The sequence below is a fragment of the Nansenia antarctica genome, assembly GCF_963989245.1.
Source record: "Nansenia antarctica genome assembly, chromosome: 10".
Lineage (NCBI taxonomy): Eukaryota > Metazoa > Chordata > Actinopteri > Argentiniformes > Microstomatidae > Nansenia > Nansenia antarctica.
Window position 1 is genome coordinate 5,136,575 of NC_137680.1, and position 27,753 is coordinate 5,164,327.

The 27,753-nt window shown below is 44.3% G+C and overlaps 1 protein-coding gene across 1 annotated transcript; it reads left to right on the forward strand.

The window, feature by feature from the left end:
* Positions 1 to 720: 720 nt before the first annotated feature.
* On the forward strand, positions 721 to 26,495 carry fam131bb (family with sequence similarity 131 member Bb; the record flags this gene model as incomplete). Its single annotated transcript, XM_080540542.1, has 9 exons — positions 721 to 748; positions 8,791 to 8,828; positions 20,162 to 20,197; positions 20,720 to 20,825; positions 22,455 to 22,679; positions 22,855 to 22,995; positions 24,769 to 25,118; positions 25,562 to 25,843; positions 26,286 to 26,495. The coding sequence occupies 9 exons, from the start codon at positions 721 to 723 to the stop codon at positions 26,493 to 26,495; spliced, it is 1,416 nt and encodes a 471-aa protein (XP_080396668.1).
* Between the last annotated feature and the right edge of the window lie 1,258 nt (positions 26,496 to 27,753).

Consider the following 27,753-nt stretch of genomic DNA (forward strand, 5'->3'; position numbering starts at 1 on the left):
CAACACACGTCTATTCACCATCTAATGGAAGGCTTGCCCCACTTCACATTACCGCCTGTAATTGATATGATCCTTCCCATTCTTCCCATTTTCAAATAATCATCAAACCATTATGGTTTCGAATGACAGAAATGTATTTTCAAGAGATCTGATCTGGTAAACAATACTGCTAATGATGAAATTCATATGGCAATGATAATGTTCTAAGAATTAAACAGTAATTTGATAATAATAGTAACCATGATAATACAAGTAATAATGATAATAATAGCAATTGTAGTAATGTCTAATGATAATAATAATAATACAATTATATATATATATATATATATATATATATATATATATAATCATCATCATCATCATCATCATCCTACAAATCATAATATATAAATAATAATAATCTTACTCCTCCTTATTTAATTATAATCTGTTATCCTCAGGCAGACTGACTTACTAACCAGATCTTTTAAGACTCACACCGCACTGGTAGAGAGACGGGGAGAGAGAGAGACCGAGCGAGCAAGCGCAGGAGGGTGGGAGGGAGGACGAGGGAGAGAGAGAGAGCGCAGGAGAGCAAGGAGAGCGAACGCGCGGTGAGAGTGAGAAGCACGAGAAAGACGAGAGAGAAAGAGAGAGAGAGAGAGAGAGGGAGAGGGAGAATGTATGGTGTCAGGGTAACGCTTCCTTGCTTGTATCCAGGGCCTTTGTGAATACACCATGGGATGCATCGGCTCCAGGAGACTCAGTAAGAGCTGCTATTCTTCCCTCATGGCGGTTGGGGCTCTGGGTGGGGGGGAGACGGGGGTCCTGGTCCAGGGAGGCGGGAGGGGGGGGTGGAAAGAGGAGAGAAGAGAGGAGACCAGGGGCTGGGGTGTGTGTGTGTGCTAGGCTGCTTGCGCCTCGCTCCGTATGCTTGTGGGGATAGGCTATGAGGATGGGGATGGAGATGGAGGTGAGGCTGGGGAATAGATGGACGGTCGCTAGCCATGTCTGTCTTTAGATTGAGCTCAGTATTCACGCATGGCACAAGATGTCAGAGACGATATGTGTTAAAATGTGCTGCTGCTGTGTGTGTGTGTGTGTGTGCATCATCCCCCTCCTCCTCCTCCATCCTCCCTATTCTCCTCTCTTGATTTATGATGCTGTTTGGCAGTGTGTGTATGTGTGCGAGTGGGAGGCAAAAGAGAGAGGGGGATGGAGGAAGGGGGGAGAGAGAATGGGAGATTGACATTCTATGATAGTATCCTTGTTCAGGTTTAGGGAGAGAGAGATAGGAGAAAAGGAGAAAAAGAAAACAGGGAGAAATGATGGAAAATGCTAATGTCTTGGGTGTTTTGTATGGTGTAGCATTACATGTAGATGTAATAGAGAGAAAGAAAGAGAGAGAGACAGAGAGATGAAGACATGCTGAATGAGATTGCCGGCAGAGAAGAGGGGAGATGGAGAAAGAGAGACAGAGAGAGAGGGAATGTGTGGACTATTCAGGTTAGGACTGTCCTGGACAATACATTCATGACACGTTAAGTAAATCAACGTCAGGACTGGCGTACGGCGAGAGAGAGGGGGGTAGGGGAGAGCGAAAGAGCAAAGCTACGAATACAATTGTATCATCTAAAAAGCAGAGTATTATGTCCCGAAAAGTCCATAAGAACTGACTGTATAAGTCTGTGTTATAGCAGTGTTGTAAAATTCAAATGTGTAGATTGGATTCAACTCAGGTATAAATATAGGCCCAAAGTACTATATTTGCGACCAACTTAGTGTGGTCATAATTGGACTCTGAAAACATGTTGTGGTAAAACGTCCAGACAAAGTCCTAAATTAGGTACATGTACTGTATTTACTTCAAGTCATATTAAACCTCAAAGTAGACTCATCGAGGTAGTATAGCCTTGTAAAGCTGGTTAGAGGTCAGTGACCAAATAACATCTTATGTGTTTTACTTAAGGGTTTACATTAAGAAATAATTTCTCCTTAGTTAGATTGGTTTAAAGGCGTTGCATAAAGCTCCTCAAATGAATTCTGTAGCTATTGAAAATACTTATAGTAGTTCTCTAGTTACCATGGATATAGTTTTCCATCCCCTTCAACTCAGATGAGATTGCAATTATTAATTTGGACATTATAAAATATGACATTTACATCAGCTGCAGGAACAAACACATGTTTTCTACTATACTGAAATGTGTTGGCCTGAGTTACTTTTTCTACATTTGTTAATCTTCTTTAAGTAAAAACTTGTGAGTAAGTGCACAGACTGCTAAGGTTAGAAGAACTAGCTAGCTAACATTAGCCAGCCAGATGCATATCTGTTAGTAGAAAGCAGCAATCGCCAGCAGTCAATGAAATCTTAATTTATTTGGCCACATTATGTGATCTTCATAACTGAATTAAGCAATTAAGCAACAGCAAGTGCTCCCTCAACTTTGTAACAGTAACATCACACTTGTTGTTTTTGTTGTAACTGTTCAATTACTTAAGTGAAATATTGAGATATGACCTCATAATTTAAAGGAAAATTCTTAAGTTGGAGGGTAACAATGTTTTTTTTGTGCAACTGACTTGAACTCGGTGAGGGAAAAGTTCAGGGGCAAAATGTATCCCTTTTTATGCAGTCAGCCACAGGTGACCTCAAAACCAGGTTAAAGGTCAACAGGTCAACAGTGGAACATCTTGGTGAAATAATGTACAGTGAGTCTATGGGAATAACAGTACATTATTGATAAGGAGGCATGAAAAACCCAAATGTTTGGGAAGCAGGATGAAATGAGGAGATGCCTAGAATAGAAAGGAGCAGTAGACAGGTGTGAGCTGAATTGAGAAGCCATGTTAAACTGCCATATCAAACTACCCAGGGCACTTTGCTTTACAGATGTATGACACTGAGTAGAGATGGGCAAGCAACGATGACAGGTCCACTCCAGTAAGCTGACGTTGTTACGACTTAGTATTATAAGAAATCCTACATTAATTCTTAATTAAAATATTTGAAAAAGACAGATTGGGCTACCGGGTATACCAGGGGAGGCTGGTGGAGGTAGAAATCGGGGGGATACCATTCATGATTCCATTCCATGCATTACAATATGCCCGTCCTCAGATTTCTACCTCCACAAACCTCCCCTGTTGTACACTGATGCTTTCGAATGCCTCTACTGGGTTATTTGATTCTTAGAAAGATTTTTGTTTGATTTTTTTAAAGCAGAATGCTTGTGCAAAGTGTGTTGATATTTTTATGAAACCATGGACAGTGTAAGCCGGGAATGTTTCTTTATTGAGTGAGGAAGATGAAAAAGGCTGACTAGAAGCAACAACTATTGTTTGAGAGAGTGTGAGTCAGTCAGTCACTGTGCTGTGGTATTGGAGCGGCTGCAACAGTGTAGAGGCGTGGTATGTTTATCCTGGGTGAGAATGGCCTCAGTGTCCAGTATCGATCGGCCTTCTCAAACTGCAGTCTTCCCTGCCAACCAAAAGATCAACAGGAGGCAGCAGAGTGGCCGTCACTATCTGTCTGTGCACTGTAGTAAAGCTAATGTGTACAGTCTGTCTGCCCCTGAGGTAATACTATACTAGCTAAAATATATCTGCACCTGTTGTAAGGTAATGGTATATGTGTGCACTGTGACAAGGTTGTAGTATTCACTGTTGTATGGTAATGGTATCTGTCTGGCAATGTAGCAGACAATGCTATCTAAAGTAGCTGATATATGTGCCCTGTAGTAGCTGAATTCCACTGTCTTAGCTAACAGAAACCTACTGCTATTCTCCCGGCGACACGAGCTACTCCAACCTCTTAGACCACATGGGCTCTAACTCCACCTATTGCATCAAGCAGGTATGATGCCATATATGTCCTGGATATAGTTCTGCCCCACATGATATATCAGGTAGGATGACACACATGATATATCAGGTAGGATGACACACATGCGGCAAAGTTCCTACACTGCACCTGTTCAGTAAGGAGACTGAGGTGAGGTGAGGAGTGTGTGTGTGTGTGTGTGTGTGTGTGTGTGTGTGTGTGTGTGTGTGTGTGTGTGTGTGTGTGAGAGTGTGTGCGTACGTGCGTGTGTGTGTGTGGTACGATACGGAACAGGAACGGTACAGTGGACAGGAATGTATTGCAGTGAACCAGGTAAGAGAATGCAGTGAACCAAGTTAGAGTATGCAGTGAACCAAGTGGAGTGTGATATTTACAGTTCCCCTCCCTGCACCTGTTAGGTCAGGTGACCAGACTACTGCACCTGCTCACTGCATATTAGCGATGGACGGTGTTGATTGTTAACTGTTCATCTAGAATGAGGCTTTCACATTAAAGCGATGGCATGTCGTGAGCTGTTCTATCTCCGTTTAGGGTGGTTCAGAGATATTGAGTGTCACCACACAGGCATTAATAAACACCTGACTGATCAGATTATGTAAAAAACTAAATTTGGACAAAAATGGAGATAGAACCTTATAATTCTGACGTCACGATGTATCTGTATTCACTAACCAGGCCACATATTTGCCTGACCTACATGAGGTTGTTTCTGAGTAGATCAGTGTAATAAGTGTTTGGCCCGTGTGGGCAGAGACGGTCCGCAGGCTTGGCTCTGTGTGACGCTGCTGTGTGACACACTGAGTGGTAGGTGACTGAGCACCAATTCTAATAATGTGCAGCCTGTGTGCCAAAGCCAGTCATTGTGTAAGTGTGTGTGAGTGAGTGTGTGTGTGTGTGTGTGTGTGTGTGTGTGTGTGTTTGCGCATGCGTATTTTCTGTTGTTTACAACTTCTTCACTGAAAATGCGCTAGAGTGTGTGTGTGTGTGTGTGTGTGTGTGTGTGTGTGTGTGTGTGTGTGTGTGTGTGTGTGTGTGTGTGTATGTTTGTGTGTGTGTGTGTGAGTAGTGCCCGCCACCTTGCTCCATTACACTGTTTATGATATTGTATTACGAAGAGGGATTCCCTGACATTGATTTGATTAAAAAGTGCTGACAAAGACGGACAGTCTAATATACACACCTACACGTACACACACACACACACACACACACACACACACACACACACACACACACACACACACACACACACACACACTGTACAACTGATACCAATGTAGACTTACTCACACATCAGTTGACAAGCACACTGAAAAGGTGTCTGTTGGAACATTGATCGACCGATGACTGCATTGGCCTACACATAAACACAGTCAAGGTGAATGATTCAGTGATGAACTACTTTAGATTGCCTGTGTGTGTTTGTGTTTGTGTGTGTGTGTGTGTGTGTGTGTGTGTGTGTGTGTGTGTGGTGGGGGAGGAGGGATTCTTGCCTTATGTGTCATCTCCATACCTGGCTTGAGCGCAATTCAGTGAGCGCGTGTCAACCCTTGATGAACCCTCGATGTGGTAGGCGAAACAGAGTAGAACGAGTTAGAACACGAGTGTATTGGAGCCTCTGAGAGTGGCCCTGTGTGGGAGCAGGGTGCCAGTCCTAGCGGTAAACACAGTGACTCAGCCACAGGGTGAGTTATGAAAGTGACACACACAACGCTGTGAGAGAGGGGAGAATATCATTATCAGATCTGCCTGTGCACTTACTGTGGGCTGCACAGCGATTCCTCTCAATGTTATCATGATCTACTAACTAAGGCCTACTGATAAAGAAAGCAGAAAAGCCCTCTCAATGACAGGCAATCTGCTACAGTGCACTTAGGAAACGTACAGATGTTCAAATCAGCCTCTTATCAAACACACACTGTGTGTTAGGCTATCGCTTGTGTATTACCATGGCTTACATACATAAGTGAGATTATTATCATGTGTTATGGTGTTTTAGGATTAGGGTTCGGGTAAAGGCAGGGTTAATCCAGATTTTAAGGCAGGTTATAACAGTCATTATGATAATAACAGGCGGGGATAATGAGTCAACAGAGTAATGAGGGTAATGTCATACCCTCTCATAACGGGTACATGTTCTGTGGGATGGTTGCAGGCCGAAGGCATGCCATTTTTCTAGGAACCAGGCTACTACCCATGGCTATGTGTGTGTGTGTGTGTGTGTCTGTATGTCTTTTTGTCTGTGTGTGTGTATGTCTGTCTGTGTTTGTGTGTGTGACAGACACACTTGAACCGCCTCACCCGGAGCCTTCCCCCTGCTCTCTCTACCATCTGGGGCCCCGGTGGTCCTCAGTTGTTTCCCATGCCGCCGACACACTCGAGCTTGAATAGCCCTGCATCTGCACACACACCAGCGCTATCAGCCTGGACACCGAGACAGCCTCCTCCTCACACACAGTAACAACAACAACTAGCCTTACCGCAGCTTTCACAGTTCATTGTGCTGCAGGGTATATCTTAAAGTTAAAAGACAGACGACGCTCAAGCGCTTCCTCTCGAGTCGTCGGCAGGAGCCCGGCGTCAAGCCACTGTGGCCGTAGCCCGAGCTGACAGAGCATCCTGCTGCAGATCTTTTGTCGTTCGTTCTGCACGGCCGCCCCACTTCTCTCTCCTCTTTGCCTCCCACCCCCCACCCCTCCTTCCCACTCTCTCTCTCTCTCTCTCTCTTCTCGGCTGAGCTCCTCTCTCCCCTATGGCCACAGGGGGGTATCCAGCACCGTGCTGCTGTGTGGGAGGGAGAGAGACGCTGGGGGAGAGCGAGCTCTGGCTCAGAGCCCTGGTCATGTGCCTCCTCTCTCTCCTCCCGTTGTTGTTGCTGTTTCCTGGAGGAGGGCTTCTTGTCTTCTGACCGAGGAGCTGCTTCACACCACGTCCGCTCCTCACCTCCCTGCTGTGGGCCATCAGGAAGAACCAACCAATCAACTGACCTCGTCAATGCAGATGTTGTTGTTCAGAAGTCATTACGCTAGGAAACCCTCAGCTACTACATTTTGAGAATAGATGGCTATATTTAGACTATGTGGTGAGTGACTTGAACGCCAGAGGTCATGTGATGTGCATCTCCAAGATCGTTGTGCTTTAATAACTAATCAGAATAAGATTGATGATGAGTTAATACTTCACATACAATGCTAATTGAGTTTTTTTCCCAAGGCTGCACAACTGTCTGTAATAGCCTTTTGCCATACAGATTGCTAGCTTGTGTGCTACTCTACAGTAGGGTAGAGGCTGTTGACATCATACTACATATGTGTGCTGCTGCAACACGCGGACCCCCTCAGCCAATGTGTGATCAGAGGGAGGGGGTTGGTGTTGGGTCTGTTAATCTACTAATTGGCCAAACGAGGCTGAAGAGTGGGGGGTAGGGATGTGTGTGTGTGTGTGTGTGTGTGTGTGCGTGTGTGTGTGTGTGGTGTGTGTGTGTGTGTGTGTGTGGGGGACTACACATACAGATGGAGGAGAAATCTGGGACAGCCTTTTTTTTTCTCCTACAGTGAGTGAGTGAGAGAGAGAAACAGAGAGAGATAGCCAGAGAGAGACCCAATCTGTCTTGACTAACTGGACTAACTGTAGCTCTCCAAACACCTGAGCTGTGTTCACGCCATAGGGTCAGTCTGGGGCTACGCCGCACTGTAGGCTACAGGCCAAAGGGTCAAAGGTCAGACCAACAAGGTCATTTGGAGGTCAGAGAGACCTGACTTCATCTGGACTCAGGCTTTGATCTCTGTAGCTGTGAATCTCACACTGGTGAGGGTAATGGCGTCATGTCTCAAGCACCAAATTCAGGGCTGTATGTCTTACCAGGAAGTTGTTCCTTTCCTTCCTTGCTCCTGCACTGTTGTGATACAACTGAATAAGTGAAGGTCATTATGGCAGAATCATGGTGAAAATGAGTGCTGTGTTACACCTACCTAGTAGTTTCAGACATGCAATGGGGGGAGTGAACCAGGGTGGAGAGGAGGTGCAAGTTTTTTTTTTTTATGAAACACACACTGCCTCCTGATCTGGTTGGACTGTATAAGAGGATAAGAGGAAAGGGAAGCCATTTCACAGCACGATCCTGATACAGAGTATAAGGCTAATGTTACTGTATCAGTGGGTCATTGGGTCAAAAACATAAAAAACAAAAACAAAAAAAAAAACACGAAGGCTGGATAGACTTACCAATTGACAATGGATAATTGACACACAGCAGGCGTGCATGCACACACACGCACACGCACACACGCACACACACACACACACACACACGCACACGCACACACACACACACACACACACACACACACACACACACACACACACACACACAGTGTGGGGTACCTTGAGACAGAAAGACACACACAGCAGAAGTAAACTCCCCTGAGAAGAGAGAGAGAGAGAGAGAGAGTGACAGACACACGAACACTGCACACTGCACACAGCACAGCACAGAGCGGAGTCACACTGATAGCGAGAGCGAGTGTCCAGAGACTGCTGCTGTATTTAAACTCCATTACCACCACTGTCTCGCTAATTAAACCAATGTTTTAATTAGGATTTGGACAGCCAGGAAAAAAAAGGAGGGATAATAAAATGCATTAATCCTACAGTGAGACTGTTCAGTTCAGGTTCCCTCTGCTGTCTCACATTCCCCCCTGCTAGGGCTTTGTGCACCATTTGTGGCCTGTATGATTTACCGGCTGTTTATGAACCATTTATAGACCGTTCATGAATAGTAGCGTAATGTGAATCACATGGTAAATGTGATTACATGTGTTTACGTCTTGAGTTGCGTGGGTCCGGTGATGTGTGAGCTCTACTAACATGCTTTCCTTACAAACTGAGTATATTTGTTGACCTCTGCTTGAATACAATAATTAACATTCCGCTCTTTCTTCTTCTTTTCCTTCTCTCTCTCCCAGCGGCAGATGGAGTGCCGGTTCAGAAAGATGGGGAACAGGTAAGCCTGCCATTCAGGGACTCTAACTATCTCTCTCGTCCCAAACAGCACAGCTGTCCTGTGACACCAAAAGTTTTTCCTGGGGATGGGGTGCTCATCACCATTCCAGAAATGGGAATCTTTGATCCAAGATGGCTACCGACGCAACTCCAGTTTCACAGACAACAATTACTTGTGGCCTCTCCGAAGAACTTACTGCTATACAGAAACTCCAAATCATCACCTAGCCCTTAACCACTAGGCAATTGTGTATATTTGAGAGGATTGGATTGGTGTAAGAAATATGGTAGTATAGCTCCATCTTGCCTTTTGATATGACCTTAGTGTTTGATATACCCTTTGTGTTCACCATATTACTGTCCAATGCTCTTAGGTCTACACAAGTGTATCGGGGGTAGGGGCTGGAGGTTGATTTGTGACTCAGTATGATGAGTGCTATACTGCTTAATGCTAGTAGAGCTAGCTAGCGCACATGTCAATGTTGTGGTTGCTAACTTCCACTACTCTCAAAATGGCGGGTGTAGCTGGAAGGATGACCAACCTTGATGGTTGGCTCGTTCGCTGTCGCTATGACGTCTGCTGCTTCTCTGACTGACAGAGTCATGGCTCAGTGCTGGCTCGCAGTAGAACAGTAGGAACATCACCCCCTCTCCTCCTCCTCCTCCTCCTCCTCCTCCTCCTCCTCCCCCTCAAACTCCATCCTTCTATCCTCCACTCAGGTCCACTCCTCTCCTCTTCTCCCTCTCAGCTACTGCCCACGAAACTGATCCTCGGCTCTACTCTGATCCTTTCGGGACTGGAGAGAGACGACCCTGGAAATCAAAAATATTTTGCGATAGCCTCAAACCAAATGCACCGTCGATCTATTATTTATTTGTCTGCACTCCCGTGCTCTGTGAAACTGATTAAAAACACCAATAACTTCAAGGTTGTTATCTGAGCTACTACAAGCAGGACTTTTGGAAAACCTGCGTCAGGCTCTTCTGCACAGCTGTACAGCACAGCCACCCTGTAGAGTGAGTTAAACCCCTTGTCAAAGAGAGAGAGATTAGAGAGAGAGAGAGAGAGAGAGAGAGAGAGAGAGAGAGAGAGAGAGAGAGAGAGAGAGAGAGAGAGAGCGAGAGAGAGAGAGGGAGAGAGAGAGAGAGAGAGAGAGAGAGAGAGAGAGAGAGAGAGAGAAATAACTATAGCAATTGATAAGAGAGTGTAGGCGCCAATATATACTGTAGGGTTGAATGATATTGAAGTCTAAGATATTTCAGTTTGTGCTTTCCCCCTAATGGTCAGCTATGGCAAGTTTAGGCATTCGCCAGGTGAAGACAAGTGTACCTGGCTCTTGCTTTAAATGTTCTATTGTTTCATTTAGTTTGGAAAGGAAGTTGAGGTCCCTTTAGAAAAGTTTTCCTTTGTTTGGGTTGTTGCGACATATCCTTTTTTGTAGGGCAATGTTTTCCATCTGCTGTGTATCATAGCATCACCATCAACAGCTACAAACATACATGCTCACTCATTCATCCTCAAGTACCCACAAATCAAGAAGAAGCAGTCAACTACCGTGAGAAACCCAATGAAAGATTCAATGAAGTTGAATCAGAGTGAAATTAGTTATGACTCGTCTTGGTGATAGAAAACGGCCTGAGAAATTGATAGGAATGGGCCATAATTAATATTAGTAGAAAAACTCTCAAACAAGCAACTGGCATTGCTAATAAAGAAGGAAACAAGGAACAAATTAATTAAAAGAAGGATAAGAAATTGTGTATTGAAATTAATACATGCTTATGGATCACGCAATAAGGTTGTTTGGAACGAATTTGGATTTCCAAACTAATTTGGAACACTTTACAATTTATTGTTTCATTCGTTTGCAACGTTGTTAACATGGCCGATAAGGAAAAATGCAATACCGCTTGTTAAGTCGTGACGTATTTCCGGGTCCAAAGTTGGCTGAGGCGCTGTCTTCGAAATGCCGAAATAATAATAATAATTTTTTTTATTTGTATAGCGCTTTTCCGAGGCTCAAATACCCTGACAATATGGAGAAAACGGGAAAGTATTGTGTCCCTTGTTGTATGAATAGATCCGAGTCTAAAAAACGATTAAACTGTCATTCTACCGCTGTAGTTCACTCTGGTGGAGGGAATTTCTGGTTTGGACTCGGAAATGGCTAAACGTCATATTTGACGTCAGACTTAACAAGCGGATAGCAAGTAGCTGCTGAAATGGACGAAGACTTAGAGGCTGTTCCAACTGGGAGAGATGCAGCTCAATTGGAACTAGGCACATGTGAGAGGAAACTCACTCAAATAGCCGCCAAAGCAGCTTTAACGAGACAAAGAAATGCAAGAAAGGCAACACTGCCTCAAATAACCGGTAAAAATAAATTGAATAGAACCACCTTGTCACGTATGGTACTCTGAGTGAAGTGGCACGTTACACAAGTGAAGTGGATAATCTGATCACAGCATTTGAGGCGCTGCTGCATCAAATTGTACAAGAAGTATTGCCTGATGATGAGAAAGTAAGTGAGCACTGGGTATCTACCGAGATGTACTCATCATAACGCTTTTAGAAGAAAACTGAAAAGATGGCTAGAAAGATGCTCCTTCAATAGAAAAGGAAAAGGATGACGAGAATGTGTCGAAGCTAAGAAAACTGAAGCACTTGCAGCTGCACTAGAAAGATAGAAGAGGGTTAGCCAAGTCCGGACCTGGGAGAAGTTCTGCATTAACACTCAATCAGCCATGAGGGGTCATTTGTGAGTAAAGAAAAATGTTATATCTTTGCAAATTTCAGGACCCTCCTTTCATGACTTTTCCTAGATACAGCATGTGCGTTCTACCACCCAATATCCTTACATTTTCAGGATAAGCTAATATAAAGCTATTCTTTTGTTTTTCTGTGTAGGAAGCAGGCTAATTTACAAGCAACCAACTAGTGGTTGTTGTGTGTAAATAGCAGCGTGAGCATTGTAAAGAGGGGGTTTGACCCCCGAGGCGGCTCTTTTAGGTTTAGTAGGCATGGCTGTTCTAGTGTTAAGAGATGTGTCTCTATATGACGAGGAACAGTCAAACACAACTCTGAGTTTTTATTTTTTTTAAATTTTTTATTGAATACTTTATTTAATCACAAGAATAATACGTTCTTAAAAACATGTTCTGACAGGAATATTTGGATAACCTTGTGCTGGCAAAAATAAAATAAATACATACTAAAGCATTATATTAATCTCTGTGGCCCATAGATCATATAGGAACAACAGACTTCTTTTTGAATCTTCTGAGTATCTGAATGGATGGACTGACAAGTCCACAATTGGACACTCGTCATTAGACTTCAAAGCAAATGTATTGCTTTCAATGAAAAGATCTGACCATTAAAAACAAGGTCACAATACAGCATAACAATAGAAAGTCATTTCTGGTGGGCTGGGGTGGTCCAGTGGTCTAAGCACCATGGTCTACAGTAGTGCACACATATAGCCGTAGCATATCGGCATAGGTTTGAATTCGGCCCATGCCGTCCTCTCCTTACTTTCCTGTCACTAACTCTATCCAATAAAATGAAAAATATGAATATGAAATAAGACTTGGACTGCACTTATATAGCGCCTTATTCCAAAACACTTTACAATGAATGGCCTGTCATTCACCCATTCACACACCAATGGTGGTAAGCTACCATTCACTTAATACCTAGAATGTGTTAGCAAACTTGGGTGGGGGGTAGTATTCTTATTAGTGTGGGGGCGTATCCCTTTAGTTTCAGCCACGCCCACTCCCCCACAAGTAGCCATGTGTGTGCGTGTGTCTGTTTGTTTACAAGACGGATGCTGCCATCAATGACTGTATCCATCAATGACTGTAGCCACAAAGAAAGTTTCATCGATCAACATACCATCCACGGGACTGTGGTCTGTCGACACACCTTCTGCTTTGTTTTCGGGTAAGTGTGGGTTACATGTGTTGTTTGCTAAGCTGTGTATATGTTTACTAGGCTAACCAAAAAGTTTGTATGCACTTGTTGCTGACACACCGACAGTGAGCCGACACAGGTGTTAGCTAGCTAGCTAGATTTGTTAGAGATATAATAGATTATAGAAAAGGTAAATGCGTTTGTAATAATGTATAATGAACAGAAATGTTGTGTGGAATCAAAAAGAATGATTCATTCATGAACTGCACATCACTCATATTTAGCAGCTTGATGTATGGATGCTGTACGCTGGAGAATGTTGCTGATTTGTAGATTTGCTGTAGAATAAAACTGGATTGAAATGATTTCACTATACTTCTTTCTCTGCAGCATGTGTATATAGGAGGACTTCAACAAGTACACTATGTTCATGAGAGCCTATGTGAGTGGAAAGAATGCAAGTGTCACACTATAGAAGTGTCCACACCTCTGACCTGAAAATTGTGTTACAGAATGACGAGGTTCTGAGAGATGAGACCTTGATGTGACTCACCAGCACTTCAGGTATTTGTCATTGTCATTGTATTAGCAATTCTATTTTATGAACATAGTAGTATTTCGTAAAAATTGTGTGTTGGTGGGCAAGTGGGCAATCATTTTAAATGTAACTGTCTTCTATTTTTATTACAGCTTTGATTCCCAGATGGGATGGGAAGGAACTACACCGAAGTCCCACCAGATGCTTTATGGATGATAAATGATACACACGGACACATATTTTTTTTTTTTACCTATACCTTCTATTATTGTATTGCTCAATTGTATCTTGCCTAATGTTTTCCATTGCCATGAATTTTACTCTCTTGTACTTGTAATGGGATGTAATAAACTTTTGGCACACATGACAATAAAAAAAATAATGAATCTTGAATTATTATTATTATTATTATTATTATTATTTAGCAATTGTAACATGTTAGCCCTGCAAGTTTGTTTCCTGAGGGTTAGCTGACAACCCCACTGACAGATGACAGGTAGATAATGACAGACAGTGTAATGGGGGAGTGGTTGTCCTGGGGGAGTTGTTGGGGGTGGAGTTAACCAGCTATTGTTCCCACCCATTACCTGCCAGTGAAAAGTGTCTGTGAAAACATTTGGTGGGTATCAACATTCAAATACGCATATATAACTTCTTCAACTGAAAAATGACCTTGCCCTACTTGCGGACTAAAACACCAGACCCTGTCACATATACCAAATCACATGTTATTACATCACACCTCATCATATTCCATTCACCAATATGTAACATAACATAACACTTCTAGTGGTTTAGTAACATCCCCCTCTGGCCACTACACCTAAGGAAGTCCCGGTGGTCTTCATGTACTTGTACTTGGTAGTACATATCTGCCATTATTGCAATTCATATCCCGACAGAACCTAAGCATGACGTCTAGAAGAGGGCCTTGGAGAAGTTCTGCATTAAGAGATTTGTCTCTATATGATGAGAAACAGTCAAACTTAACTCTTGAGGTTTTTTTACTGCAAACATAGCGATAGATCCATTGTTTGGTGATTTGCAAGATGTTGCACTCAGAAAGGACAATAAACGAATCAGAGCTCCCAGCTACAAGCCCACCACTCCTCCGGTTCTAAAAGAAGTAGCTTCTTATACTTAACTTACCATAGTGACTTTGTGCCTGTGGTTTGGTTTCATCTCACAAAATGAAGAACTAAACAGCAGAGCAGTTTTAAGCTTCTGTTCCCAACCATGACAGAGCAAAGGAAGTGAAAAGCTGGACCTGGACTTGGAAGGCCTTCCCACTGAAAGAGCCCTTGGCATACAGTTGGTCAGTGGAAGAAGAACCTGTTCAAGTTCAAGATTTCACTGAACAACCAAGCCTGTACCAGGAGAGGCGTCTTATCCATCGTCAGTTCAGTCTGCAGGGACTATGCAGGATGGATTATGGATGGGTTGACAAGGTTCCAGACGTCTATATTTAACCATGGCAACGAGGGCTGTCTGGTCTGCTGACAATAGAGGATTTCCGCACCAGCAGATGTATAAAGCCTGCAAGCTTTGGCAAGATCAAGTCTGCACAGCTACACCATTTTAGCGCTGCAAGCGAGAATGCTTATGGGACTGTGTCTTATTTGAGGCTCTCAAACACACAAGGAGAAGTACACATAGCATCTTTGATGGCAAAAGCTAGAGTAGCGCCTCTAGCAAACAGATGACCATATACCGAGGATGGGATTGACGGCAGCTCTGCTAGCTGTCCAGATGGAAATATGTTAGCCCTAGAGCTACAGATGCAACTAGACAGTTCAGTGTTCTGTACTGACAGTACTTCAGTTTTAAAGTACAAAAAATAATGACACCAAACGATTTCAGACATTCATTGCCAATCGAGTCAGCGCAATCAGGGAGGTATCAGATGTCAAGCAATGGCGATACATCAACACCAAGGATAATCCAGCTGGTTCAGCCTCTCCTAACTGCTAAAGCTCTCCTAGGATGTCATCTCTGGAGAAGTGGACCAGTGTTTCTGCAGCGAGCAGAGCAGGAATGGCCCAACGTACCCCTCATTGCAATTTCAATTAGTCTGGATGATCCTGAAATAAAAAAGGATAGATTAACAGTCAATGCAATCGTGAAGGAACAGCACAACAGCACCAGCGCTCTGATCCATCCCCATCCCCACTACTCTTCTTGGAACAGTGTTATTAGAGCAGTCGCCTGGTTTCTCACTACTACACGAGCTCAGTCTGAGGAGAAAACAAGTGGTTAGAACAGTTCGATCACAAGAACCAAATCAAAACAAGCAGGATGAACTGATTTTCAAAAAAATTACCAAATTCAAAGCATCACTCACAGCATTGAATCTGTCAGTAGAAGACATTAGGAAAACAAAGCTGAATCTGATATTGTGCGCTTCTGTCAGCAGCAAGGATTTAAGGAAGAAAGTGTGTGTCTAAAGAAAGGCCTTACTGTCAAGAAGGACATATCAATCATAAGGTTAGACCCCAAGCTAGACAATGGCCTGCGCAGGGTGAGTGGAAGGTTAAGCAGATTGTCAATGCCTAAGGAGACCAAGCGTCCAGCAATCTTGCCAAAAGACCATGTTGTTCCAATGCTGTTACTCAAGAACATCCATCAACAAGTAGGATACAGTGGAAGAAACTACATACTGTCTCAGCTTCTACAAAGATATTGGATCCCCGGGGTAAACTCCCTTGCTTCAGAGCTATCTGTAGCAACAGTCTCTCTGTCATCATCTAAAATGGATGAAATGGGAGAATATTTGTACAGCATTCGTTTTCATTTGTATGGATTTCTTAGTTAAAGAAAAAATCTGCTAAGCCTGCCTGTGTGGTGCTAATATAATACATTTTATTTGTATGGCGCCTTTCAAAACACCCAAGGACACCTCACAGGGGCAAAAGGCACAGTGACATACAGTCAGGTTAAAAACTGTGGAGGTGACAAGGTGTCAAACACAGGTAAAACTAAACAGAAAGAAAAGAAACAACAGAAAGAAATTAAGCAAAAGAACAACAGGAGGTGAAGTAGGCTACAAGGACACAGGATACGGATTAAAGTGAGTATGCCAGTTTGAACAGATGGGTTTTGAATTGACTTTTGAATGAGTTTGTAGAGTCAGACTGACGGATGTGAAGTGGCAGGGAGTTCCAGAGCTTGGGAGCCGAGCAGCTCGAGCTCGAGCATCCATGGTGCTAAGGCGTGAACTGGGGACAGTGAGTGATCCAACAGAGGAAGAGGAGCGTAGGGTGCGGGAGGGGGTGTATTCCTGGAGGAGGTCAGCGATGTAGGTGGGGGCTAGATTATGGAGAGCTTTGCAGGTAGAAGTAGAAGGTTTTTACAGTCAATCCGGTGGCACACAGGAAGCCAGTTGTAGTTGGATGACAATGGGGGCGATGTGGTCGGATTAGTTGGTGTGGTGTGGGTGATGATCCGGGCAGCAGAGTTCTGATTGAGGAGTTTGATGGGGAGGCCAGTGAGGAGAGCATTGCAGTAGTTGATGCGGGATGTGACAAACGCGTGAACCAGGATTTCAGTAGTAGATATGGTACAGATATGGAGCAGTACAGAGTTCAAGTAGGTAATCTTCAAGTAATCAGGTAGTCATAATATATATTATTAATGCAGTGGGGATGGTATGGGGGGGACAGTCCTTTGCCAGTACATTTCCCTGGGAGCCTGATTGCTGGTGGGGAAATAGCTTTTCGACATTCTCTCAGGTTTTAGCCCCGAGGCTACGATACCGTTTCCCTGACGGCAGTAGTTCGAACAATCGTCGTCGATAATCCTGAGGGCCTTACCGACACACCAGTCGCTGTAGGTGTCCTGGATGGAGGGTAGCACACAACCACTGATCTTCTCGGCTGCCAGCCACTACCCTTTGCAGCCCTTTGCACTTTGGGGCAGTGCAGTTCCTGTACCAGGCAGTGATGAAGCTTGTCAGGATTCTCTCGGTTGTGCCTCTGAAGAAAGCCCCCAGTATCTTGGACCCTAAGCCGAACATTTTCAGCTGCCTGAGATGGAAGAGGCGGCGTTGTGCTTTTTTCACCACTTGGTTGGTGTGTACATCCCAGGTGATGTCGTTTGTGATGTGAACCCCAAGGAACTTGATGCTGTTTACCCTCTCTCCAACAGACCCATTGATCGTGATGGGGTCTTGTGCCTGCCTCTTTTTTCCTGAAGTCCACCACCAGCTCTTTTGTCTTGTCGGCGTTGAGAGCGAGGTTATTGGCCTGGCTGTACGGAGCCAGACAGTCAACCTCACTTCTGTAGGCCGTCTCGTCGCCGTCAGTAATCAGTTCAATCACTGTTGTGTCGTCAGCGACAACTTGATCACCGTGTTTGGAGCTGTGTGTGGCCACGCAGTCGTGGGTATACAGGGAGTAGAGGAGAGGGCTGAGAACACAGCCTTGGGGGACTCCTGTGCTGATGGTCAGTAGGGGGGGCGGAGGTCTTAGAGCCCATCTTCACCACTTGTTTTCTGTCCGTTAGGAAATCTAGGATCCAGTTGCATAGGCTGGGGTTGATGCCTAGGTCCCTGAACTTGCTGCAGAGTCTGGAAGGGATTTATTGTGTTGAATGCCGACCTGTAGTCTACAAACAGCATCCTCACATAAGAGTTTCTCTTATCAAGGTGTGTGAGGGCTGTGATCTGTCGATCTGTTACCTCGGTAGGCAAAATGGGGAGGGGGGGGTCTAGGAAGGTTGGTAGCTCACTGCAGATTAGGATCTTGATGATCTTCTCGAAGCATTTTCATACTATGGAGGTGGGAGCAACAGGGGTTCCAAGTGTTTAGGCATGTTACCTTACCCTTCTTCGGTATACCGGGATGATGACAGATGACTTGGAAGGAGGAGGGCACCCGTCGAGAGTGAGAGGTTGAATATGATGGTAAAGATACCAACTGCCAACTGTTCTGCGCACACACCGGCCAGGGATTCCATCTGGTCCAGCAGCTTTGTGTATATTAATGCGCTTGAAAACTTCAAGCACGTTTTTCCACGGTGATGAACGTAGGAGTACCTTTTGTGTCGTCTGTGTAGTGAGTTCTCTCTCTGTAGTCCTGTTCAGTCCTGTGTGTAGGAGCCAATATATATGTTACGGTACATGTGGGGATACGGTACATGTGGGAAAACTAGGGTTAGGGTTAGGTGCTAGTGTGCTAGGGTTAAGGTTAGGGTTAGGATTAGGGTTAGGGTTCGGGTTAGGATTAGGGTTAGGGTTAGACATGCCAGCATGTACCAAGTCGACGTAGCACCTAACCCTAACCCTAGTTTTCCCACATGTACCGTATTCCCATGTACCGTAACATATATATATCGGAGTCTAAGATATTTCAGTTTGTGCTTTCCCCCTAGTGGTCACTATGGTCACTATAGCAATGACAAATAAAGTCCATTCCATTCCATTCCATGACAAGTTTTAGGCTAGTTAGTGTCCAACGTCCAAAATAGTTTTTCAACAAGCTTTGCTTTAAATTTTAAATTCTTTCATTTTGTTTAGAAAGGAAGTTGAGTTCCCTTTAGAAAAGTTTTCCTTTTTTTGGGGTTGTCACAACATATCTTTTTTTCTAGGGCAATGTTTTCCACCTGCTGTGTATCATAGCATCAGCCAAACATCAACAGCTACAAACATACATGCTCACTCATTCGTCCTCAAGTACCCACGAATCAAGAAGAAGCAGTCAACTACCCAATGCAAGATTAAATGAAGTGAAAGTTGAATTAACGTTAAACCTAGTTATGTTTTGGTGATAGAAAACGGCCTGATAGACTGATAGGAAAGGGCCATAACAGAGAGAGACAGACAGAGAGAGGGAGAGAGAGAGAAGGAATAGCGAGAAGGAGAGAGTGAGCTATAGCGAGAATTCATAGAGAGAAGGAGAAAAATAAAGAGTAAGAGACAGACTAATAGAGACATAGAGAGGAATACTGTAGATAGAGAAAGATGAGAGGAATAGATGAGTGAGAGGTTTCTGTCTTTCCCTCTCCTCCGGGAGAACCATCCCCCTGTTCTGGGATCGTCAGTGACTAGCCAGCAGATGCAGGGAGGTATACTAGTGTGACAGGACCTGGTGCTTATCTCCACTGTCACCATCCCCCTTCTGTTAGCCTCAACACTGTGTCTGTCTGTGCCCAGAGATACCATTATACAGACACTGACACTGCTACCACTGCCTGTCTCTTACACAACAATACATGCTCACACATGCAGACGCACACATACACACACACACACACACACACACACACACACACGCATACACACATGAGTCTGCTAAATGTCAACCCCAATGAAATAAATGTAAATGCACGCATACGGCATACACACTGACACACATATGCAGACGCATGCGCGCATGCACACAGACACACGCATGTATGTACAGATGCAATCACGCATGTAGGCACACACACACACACACACACAGACGGTTCTGTATAGACCTCCACTAGCTTATTCAATAGTTTTGTTGGCAGATGTAAGCTGAGAAAGAGAGAGGGGGGAGAGAGAATCATTCATTCATTCATAGCATACTGCTATACTAAGCAACTATGAACTGATCCGTCTTTCAATCCCTTCCTTCTCTCTGTCGTCCTGGTCTCCCCTCTTCCTGTTTTTTCCCAAACCCTGTATATCTGTCTCTCCTCATTCTTCTACTCTTTCTTTCCCTATCTTTTCTTCCAATTCTGCATGTGGGTTATCCTATCTCCCTCTGTCACACCCCCCCCTCTCTTCCTCCCTCTCTTTGTCTTCTCACATCCTCACCATACATGTGGACGTCTTTCTCTCGTTCTCTCGTTCCCACTCTCTTACTCTTTCCTGCTCCTTCTTTCCCTGTCCCTCTCTCCTCCTATTTTTCTCCCTTAGCATGGACGTTCAGACTTTTCATGGGAAGGAATCAGTGTAAGTGTTGTGACATCACTCCTTCATATACTTTTCTTTCACTTATCTATTTGATTTCTTTGATTTCCATTTGATTTAACTCACTTTATAGGTAACCTGCTCTTTCTTCCCCTCACTCCCCCTCCCCCATGGGTTAATGTTTCTCTCTCAGTCTAAGTCTAGTGGTGCACTGCCGAACAATCAGTCAGTGTGCACTACCGTCTTACTGACAGCAGATCACAAAAACTACATTTCCCATAAGGCAACAGTGTTGTTGAGCAGCAAGAGCTGTCCCAAAAAAACAAGAAGGTTTTGGGAAATGTAGATTTTTTTTGTCTTTTGTCAAATGATGCATTGTCTCTCTTTTTCTCAAGAACAACAAAAAAAACACTGTACTAACTGCCTATCTACCTCGTTCTCCTTTCCCCTCACCACACAAACATCCTCAACAAACTATCTCAACTTCTTTGTGTGCTCGTGTGGCACTCCACCACCATTCTCCTCCACTCTCCATTCCTCTGTCACTTTCTCTTCTCCCTCTAGCTGTCTATGGAAGACACCACATCCATCTTGCCTCGAATGAAGAGAAACAACTCCAACGCCTATGGGATTGGGGCTCTGGCTAATGCCTCTCTGACAGGTGTGTCAGGTGTGTGTCTGTCCTGTAACTGGTAAATCCCATGTTGGCTCCCGTCTTGAACAGGCGTTTGAGCCAGCATGGCACCCCCACATGGGGTTCCCCTGAATCACTTCCTCTTCCTCTTCCTCATTATGATAATACTTGTCAATGACTCATCCCGAATCATTGATGGAATAACATTGATTCCGATAACAAACCGTTAAAACATTTACATTTGCATGGTAACTGCCAATGGCCCCCTGATCATAACATAATTACTTTTTCTTTTACGATGACTGATGGATAGATGATTCACTTACTTACTTAGACAAATGTATTTGTTGTAAGTCGCTTTTGATAAAGGCGGTCTGCTAAATGCCAAAAATGTAATGCAAACTTTGAAAAAAGTACACTACCCATAATGCATCATTAGATGGCTTGTTGCTGTAAGAAGAGGTGAGTCATGAGTGGGAGATGTAGTGATTGTGTGTTCAGTGGTTGTGAAGCAGCATTGGACTAGTCTATTGTCTGTGTGGTGTCCGCACTGTTGCATCTTTGAGTGTAGTAGTAGTAGTAGTAGTAGTAGTAGTAGTAGTAGTAGTAGTAGTAGTAGTAGTGTGTGTGTGTGTGTGTGTGTGTGTGTGTGTGCGTTTAACTGTATTGTGCAGTGTGCAGTGAATGGCTCACTAATGCAAGTTTAGAGGGTTTTTAATAGCTGTTCTGTGCAGTGGAATGCAGTTCAATGTAGTGCAGTAGTGACAGTGTAGTGCAGTGTAGTACAAATGTTCCCTAAAATACCCCATGATATACTTGTCAATGTCATTTCCATATGCCACTATCAGAGAACCCAATCAAATATACAGAGATTATTAATATATTAGGAATGTCATATTATTTCCGTCACATGAAATATAGAGAGCGAACCAAAATACAGTATAATGTCAACGACCAGCCGAATACAAAAACGTCATGGCTGAACATGATTTCGAGTATCTTCTGCAGTGGATGCATCAGCTGATAGATAGGCTTAAAGCAGAGAGACTGCAGGGTGGGTGCTTTTTGCTTACCCCAGCGCAGCTTAGCAGAGGTGTGGAAAGCTATCATGTCAACAAGCCAGACTCTCATTACTCTCACCACACCCCCATCTCACCCCAATTAACCTCCTCTATCCCATGATGCACCTCTCTGGGAGCTGACATATCCGCTTCCACCCCCCGTCCCCGTCCCCGTCCCCATCCTCTGTCCACGCACCCTCTCATCCTCATTACACACGCCGAGTATCACCTCCCTAACCTCCCTCTTCATTCAACCATGCATCTGTACCATGTTCATCAAGGCTCCCATTCAAGACATTCTCATCTTTAGCTCCCTAAACGGTGACAGGATCAGACAGACCTAAATGCTGAATAATAACAATGCTACTGTATCTCCCCCCCCCCTCTCTCTCTCTCTCCATATTTCTGTCCTCTACCCACTCTTGCCCGCCTCTCTCCATGCTCCCCCCATCCATCCCCCCATATACAACACCTCCCACCTCTGTGTCCCAAAATAACTCCCCACACCCCCACACTCTCCCCTCTCCTACCCCCCACTCTCTTCCTGCTCTTTCCACAAATGTCTCCTCCTCTATCCCCACTCCTTGACCTCCTCCTAACCTAGGGGTGAGCCGTTCTATGAAGGACAAAGTGACCAAGCCCACCTGCATGGCCCAGGGGCGGGTGGCCCACATGATCGAGTGGCAGAACTGGGGTATGTCGACGGTGGGCCCGGGGGGGGTCTCGATACCGCGCAAGACCACCCAGGAGTGCGAGGAAGACAGGCGGCTGGAGAGCGACGCCTACAGTGACCTCAGCGATGGGGAAAAGGAGGCCCGCTTCGCCGCAGGTCGGTCAGAGGTCATACAGGAAATGACACAACAGAGCGTGAATTAACCCTTAATTGACCACTGTTCGCTAATTGGCTAAAGCGCAATGTCAATCAGCTCAACTAGGCATTATGGCGAGCACACTGAGCCATGACAATGACCCCCCGACATGCACCCTTGAACTCTGACCTCCAGGTATCCTGCAGCAGTTTGCCCTCTCCCAAGCAACACTCATGGCATGGACCTCCATGGACGAGGGGAGTATGAGGTCGGGCTCTAACCAAGGCAGCGTGGCCCATCTCAGCGAGGTCAACCAAGAGAGCATCACCAGCCGAGGTAAGGGACTTACAACATGGCCATAGAGCACGCTTATACCCAGTGGTGTAGTCTAGTTTAGTCAGACGCTATAGTCAGTCCCAATGGTCCAAAATTCAAGTGCTTCGTAACACAGACGGGGTGAATTTTATGAATGAAAGTGAGAGTTCTGTCACAAAACGCTGTTACGTATCCTCACACAATTTTAAGTGGGTATATGGAAATCCTTGGCCTTTCCTAGTGGGTATACGGCGTAGTCCTGCGTATCACGTAGACTACACCACTGCTTGTACCAGCTGAGACTAAACATAGGCCTATCGCTGAAGGAGTTGAAGAATAGTGAGCTGCCTGATTAATATAACCACTTTGATTGATTTAACCAATAACCAATGCATTGTGAATAATTTAAGACAAACAAAGTCTATGAAATGTCTTCCATTGTTTGTGCTAAAAGTCACAGACAGTTAATAAGAAACGTTCAAGGGACAAAAGATGTTGTTGACCAACAATGCTAACACTATAGAGCCTTATCTAAACGTTTTCTGTCATTAAAACAAATCAAGGGAGCAAGTAATCGTTTTTGCAGAGAGTTGAGATCAGGCAACGTTGAGAAGTACAGTATGCGTCATTTCACTCGGTAACAAAGACATCTTCGTTCTCCTCTCCTCTAGCCTAGAGGGTTAACTAAGTACTCGTTTCACATTCGCAAACATGGCCTAGGGGGAATCCAGGACCAGGGATTTCAACGGTATAAATAGTACACTTGGTCATTATTATTCCACATCGCTGTGTTGTCCATTAAAACACCCCCTATATTGTTCATTCTCATGCAGGAAAGCGTTCAGCCATAGAGACATGTTGAAATGCATAATGTGCTCTTCTCTATGATTTGTTGTGTTATGATAATAAACTCATCTCCTTTAGGCGTGTGATCATCAAGTCTAATTGCAACATCATTCCATAATATTTACTCAGACAACCACATGAGTGTTTATTGTGAGGCTACTTTGCTTTTCCTTTATGTATTTTTGAGTCATTAACATGATGAAAAAACACTCCTATCAGGTTGCTGGCATATCTGGAAGCATCGCCGTATCTAGCCAGTTACACACTTTGAGGCACTTTTGGCAGATCATATACAGTATATCCAATGTTTTTTCCATCAGCAACTTGTAAGGCCAATGTTTCAAAGATAATGTCTGTGAACGAGTCTAATTTACCTCAGTATTCTCAGTTTGACATTCATTTGGTACAAAACAGCAAGCTAACGCTACACCAAAACACAAACTGATTCAATTCTCAATTCAGTTGCCTCCATTGCAAAAAAATATAAATAAATATAAAAAATATAAATAAAAAATACTTCAAAAGTTTCAATGTTGTCATCAGTCCGAAAGTGGTATTTGTCCCAATGTCGAATGGTAATAAAAACAAATTGGAATATGAGATAGACACAAAAACAAACATAACTCAACCTTAAACTGATCAGCCATGTTATTGGTTGAATTATCTGTCAGTCAGAAGCAGTGCCTCCTATCCCTCGTGGCTCAACAGAGCTTTAATTCTGATGTATCATAGTGTAGTTACTGTTGTCTTGAGTTTTGTTAAAGACAAGGAATGCTTTGCTTTACAAGGACAGGCGTAAAGAGGCCTGAGAGAGGCATGTTGTGTCTGACCAATTAGAGGAGAGGGAGGGCTCTGGGATCCTCTCAAGGTAAGTAAAGAACCTTGATGAAACTCGAAAAAACAGCATTTCATTCCTTTATTTTCTCATTTCTCTTCTCGTCCTCTCAGACCAGATATTGCATCACTCCTCTGCGGAGGTGTGGCCTCACACCTACGTCTCCCAGGGCCTCTACTGCCTCTCCTCCTCTGACGCCTGGGAGCCGATCAGCAACGAGCCCTCTGGCGTGGCCTCTCCCGCCACTGGCTCCTACGTCATGGCCGGCGGATCTTCAGGTGGTGAAGGGTACGGTGAAGGGAATGCCTCCACCCACTTCCTGTCTCAGCAGCAGCAGCAGCATCAGCAGCAGTATACTCTACAACAGCAGTATCAGCTGCAACAGCAGCAGCAACAGCAGCAGCAGCTGCAACAGATTCAGCACTACCAGCAACAGCAGCTGCTGCAGTATCAGCAACAACAGGTGAGGAGGGATTAAAACACCTTAACTGCTCCTCCTGAGACATCTTCTGCCCCTCAGCACTGCGTCTCCTAAAGACACCCGCTTTCCCCTCTACTGTGTCCCTAAAAACTTCTATTGCCCCCCCTACTGTTTCTCCGTTTCTCCAGTGTAAAAATAAATAAATAAAAGAGTTTTAGAAGAAGGTGATAGGAGAAGGTTTTTCCTTCTATCAATGGCCCCTGGTGGCCTGAGCTGGATTACTCTTCCTGCTACGAACGGTGGACTGATGATTCACATGCTTAGTATTCAAATGTATTGATTGTAAGTCGCTTTGGAATAAGGCGTCTGCTAAATGGCAAAAATGTAAATGTAAAAAATGTCTGCACACCCGGCGGGTTCCATAGGACCGAGACAGGAGAGAAGTGCTGGAAACATTGCCTTATTGTTTTTGGTTTTTCTAACAGTCCTTGGAGCACAGGCTGCACAGCGCTACGCACTCCTTGCAAGCCACGCCCAACAGCACCATCCATAGCTTGGCTCCGTCCACCCATCCGCCATTGGTCGACCTGTGGGGGGCGGGGCAGACAGAGTCCTATCAGGCGGAGGTGGGAGGGTACAACATCGGCGTGTCGGCGGTGGTGGAGGCGGGCCTCGGCGTTTCGTCCGGGGAGGACATGGGGACGGAACACTCCCCGCTACTGGAGCAGCAGGAGGAATACGACGAGGAGGAGGAGGAGGAGATCAAGGTGAGGTCATCTTGAGGTCACAAGGCCATTGGAGGTCATATGATTTGCGGAAGGTTTCTGATTCTGGTGCGTGTTAGCGTTGTAGAATGCTTAATTAGACACTGTTTATTTGGTCAATGATATTTTTTCCAGGCACTCAAATCTGTGTAGTGGTCAAGGTATACACACTTCTATATATATATATATATATATATAATTTTTTTAAAGTAATTTTTTCTGAGTGGGGCAGTCCCACTCATATTTTCATTTTTATTGTGACAGAGACAGTAGAGATTTGACAGGAAGGATGGGTGAGAGAGAGAGAAGGGATGACATGCAGGATATGTCCGTGGCCAGAATTGAACCGGGAACCCTGCGGTTACATGGTCAACGCTTAGTCCACTACGCCACCTAAGTGCCCCTTCTATATGTTTTCTGACAATGCTTTCTCTCCCCTTCCCAGGAGGAGGAGGTGACTCTGTGCATGGAGCCGGACACAGTCACGTTGACCCAGCCCACACAGCGAGAGGAACTCGCTACTGGCAGCGGAGGCACTAGTCCAGGGCAACCACCAGTGACACCAGAGCGGAAGGCCTCCACACCCAGCGTGACGCTAAGGGAGAAGGAAGAGGAGGAGAGGGAGGGGTTGACCGCTTCCATGGCGACCAACTGAGTGACAGGTCGTCGAGACACTTGACAAACTTGACCCTGGAGTCAGGAAATGACTGAGCGTAATAATCAAATATTTATCAAATCATGTGTTTCTTTTCAGGTATCAAAAACACATTTTTGTTGGGATATTTAAACTCTTGAGACCACTGAAATACCAGAGAAGGATTTGGGAAATGGACTCACACAAGTGATAACAGCTGGTCCAATGGACGACATCCATTTTTTTGGAAGCCTTACATCCCACAGGAAAAGGAGGGGAGGAATTAGAGAGAGAGAGCAAAGAGATGGAGGGAAGAAACTGAGGGATGACGGATGAATAAGGAGGAGGAGAAGCACCACCAACTGAAATAAGTGACATTTACCTCAGGTAAATGACATAAAAACACAAGGGGAAGAGGAATGAAAACATGCATGCTTTTTACAAAGACAAATGACTTGATTCTGTCATCGTGTTATATGATAAAGATAATAAAAATCTATAGTAATAAAAACATTATAATGATAACAATAATTTTCTAATAAAGGAAGAAAAAAAAGATAAACACAAAAATCTATGTATAAGTGTATATGATAAAAAATATATAACAAATTACAGTTTTTTCCAACACTGTCTCTCGATGGGAGAGGTACTCTGTTTACAGTTAATGTTAAACACATCAAAACCAACATAATCAAATGAATTTCCCCCCCAGACCTTGAAGAAGAACAGCAACACCCACACAATATATACCCACTACTTCTCTTATGAAATTCACGTACTGGCACCCCCAACATACAACAAAACAGATTCAGTTATAGTCACATAACCCCCACTTACTGTAAAATAACAATTCGATCACTGCAACAAACCAACTCAATCCATTATTGGACACTACAATCTATCCATTTGAGTGAAATCCATTTTAATCCTCATAACCCTGTTAAAACAACGTAATTACTCGGCTAGTAGCCAGATGCCCAAGACACAAATCAAGGTTGAGCATGTCCTGTTGACTGCGTACACAGCACTGACTGCACAGTAAAGGATTGTACTGTAAGATAGTGTGATTCCTACTCTAGTTTTCTGTATGCATGCCTCTCAGAGCACTATGGAGTACCTGTACTATACTGCACTGTATAGAACTTTGCACTGAACCATGGTACACTGGACTGGGATTGGGCCAGAGTTTTTCTCGACCGTGCGTCTTGACGGACAGGTCTATTCCCATGGAGTGAATGGAGGAAACAGCTGTGTCGTGGAAGATCTTTTGCACTGATGC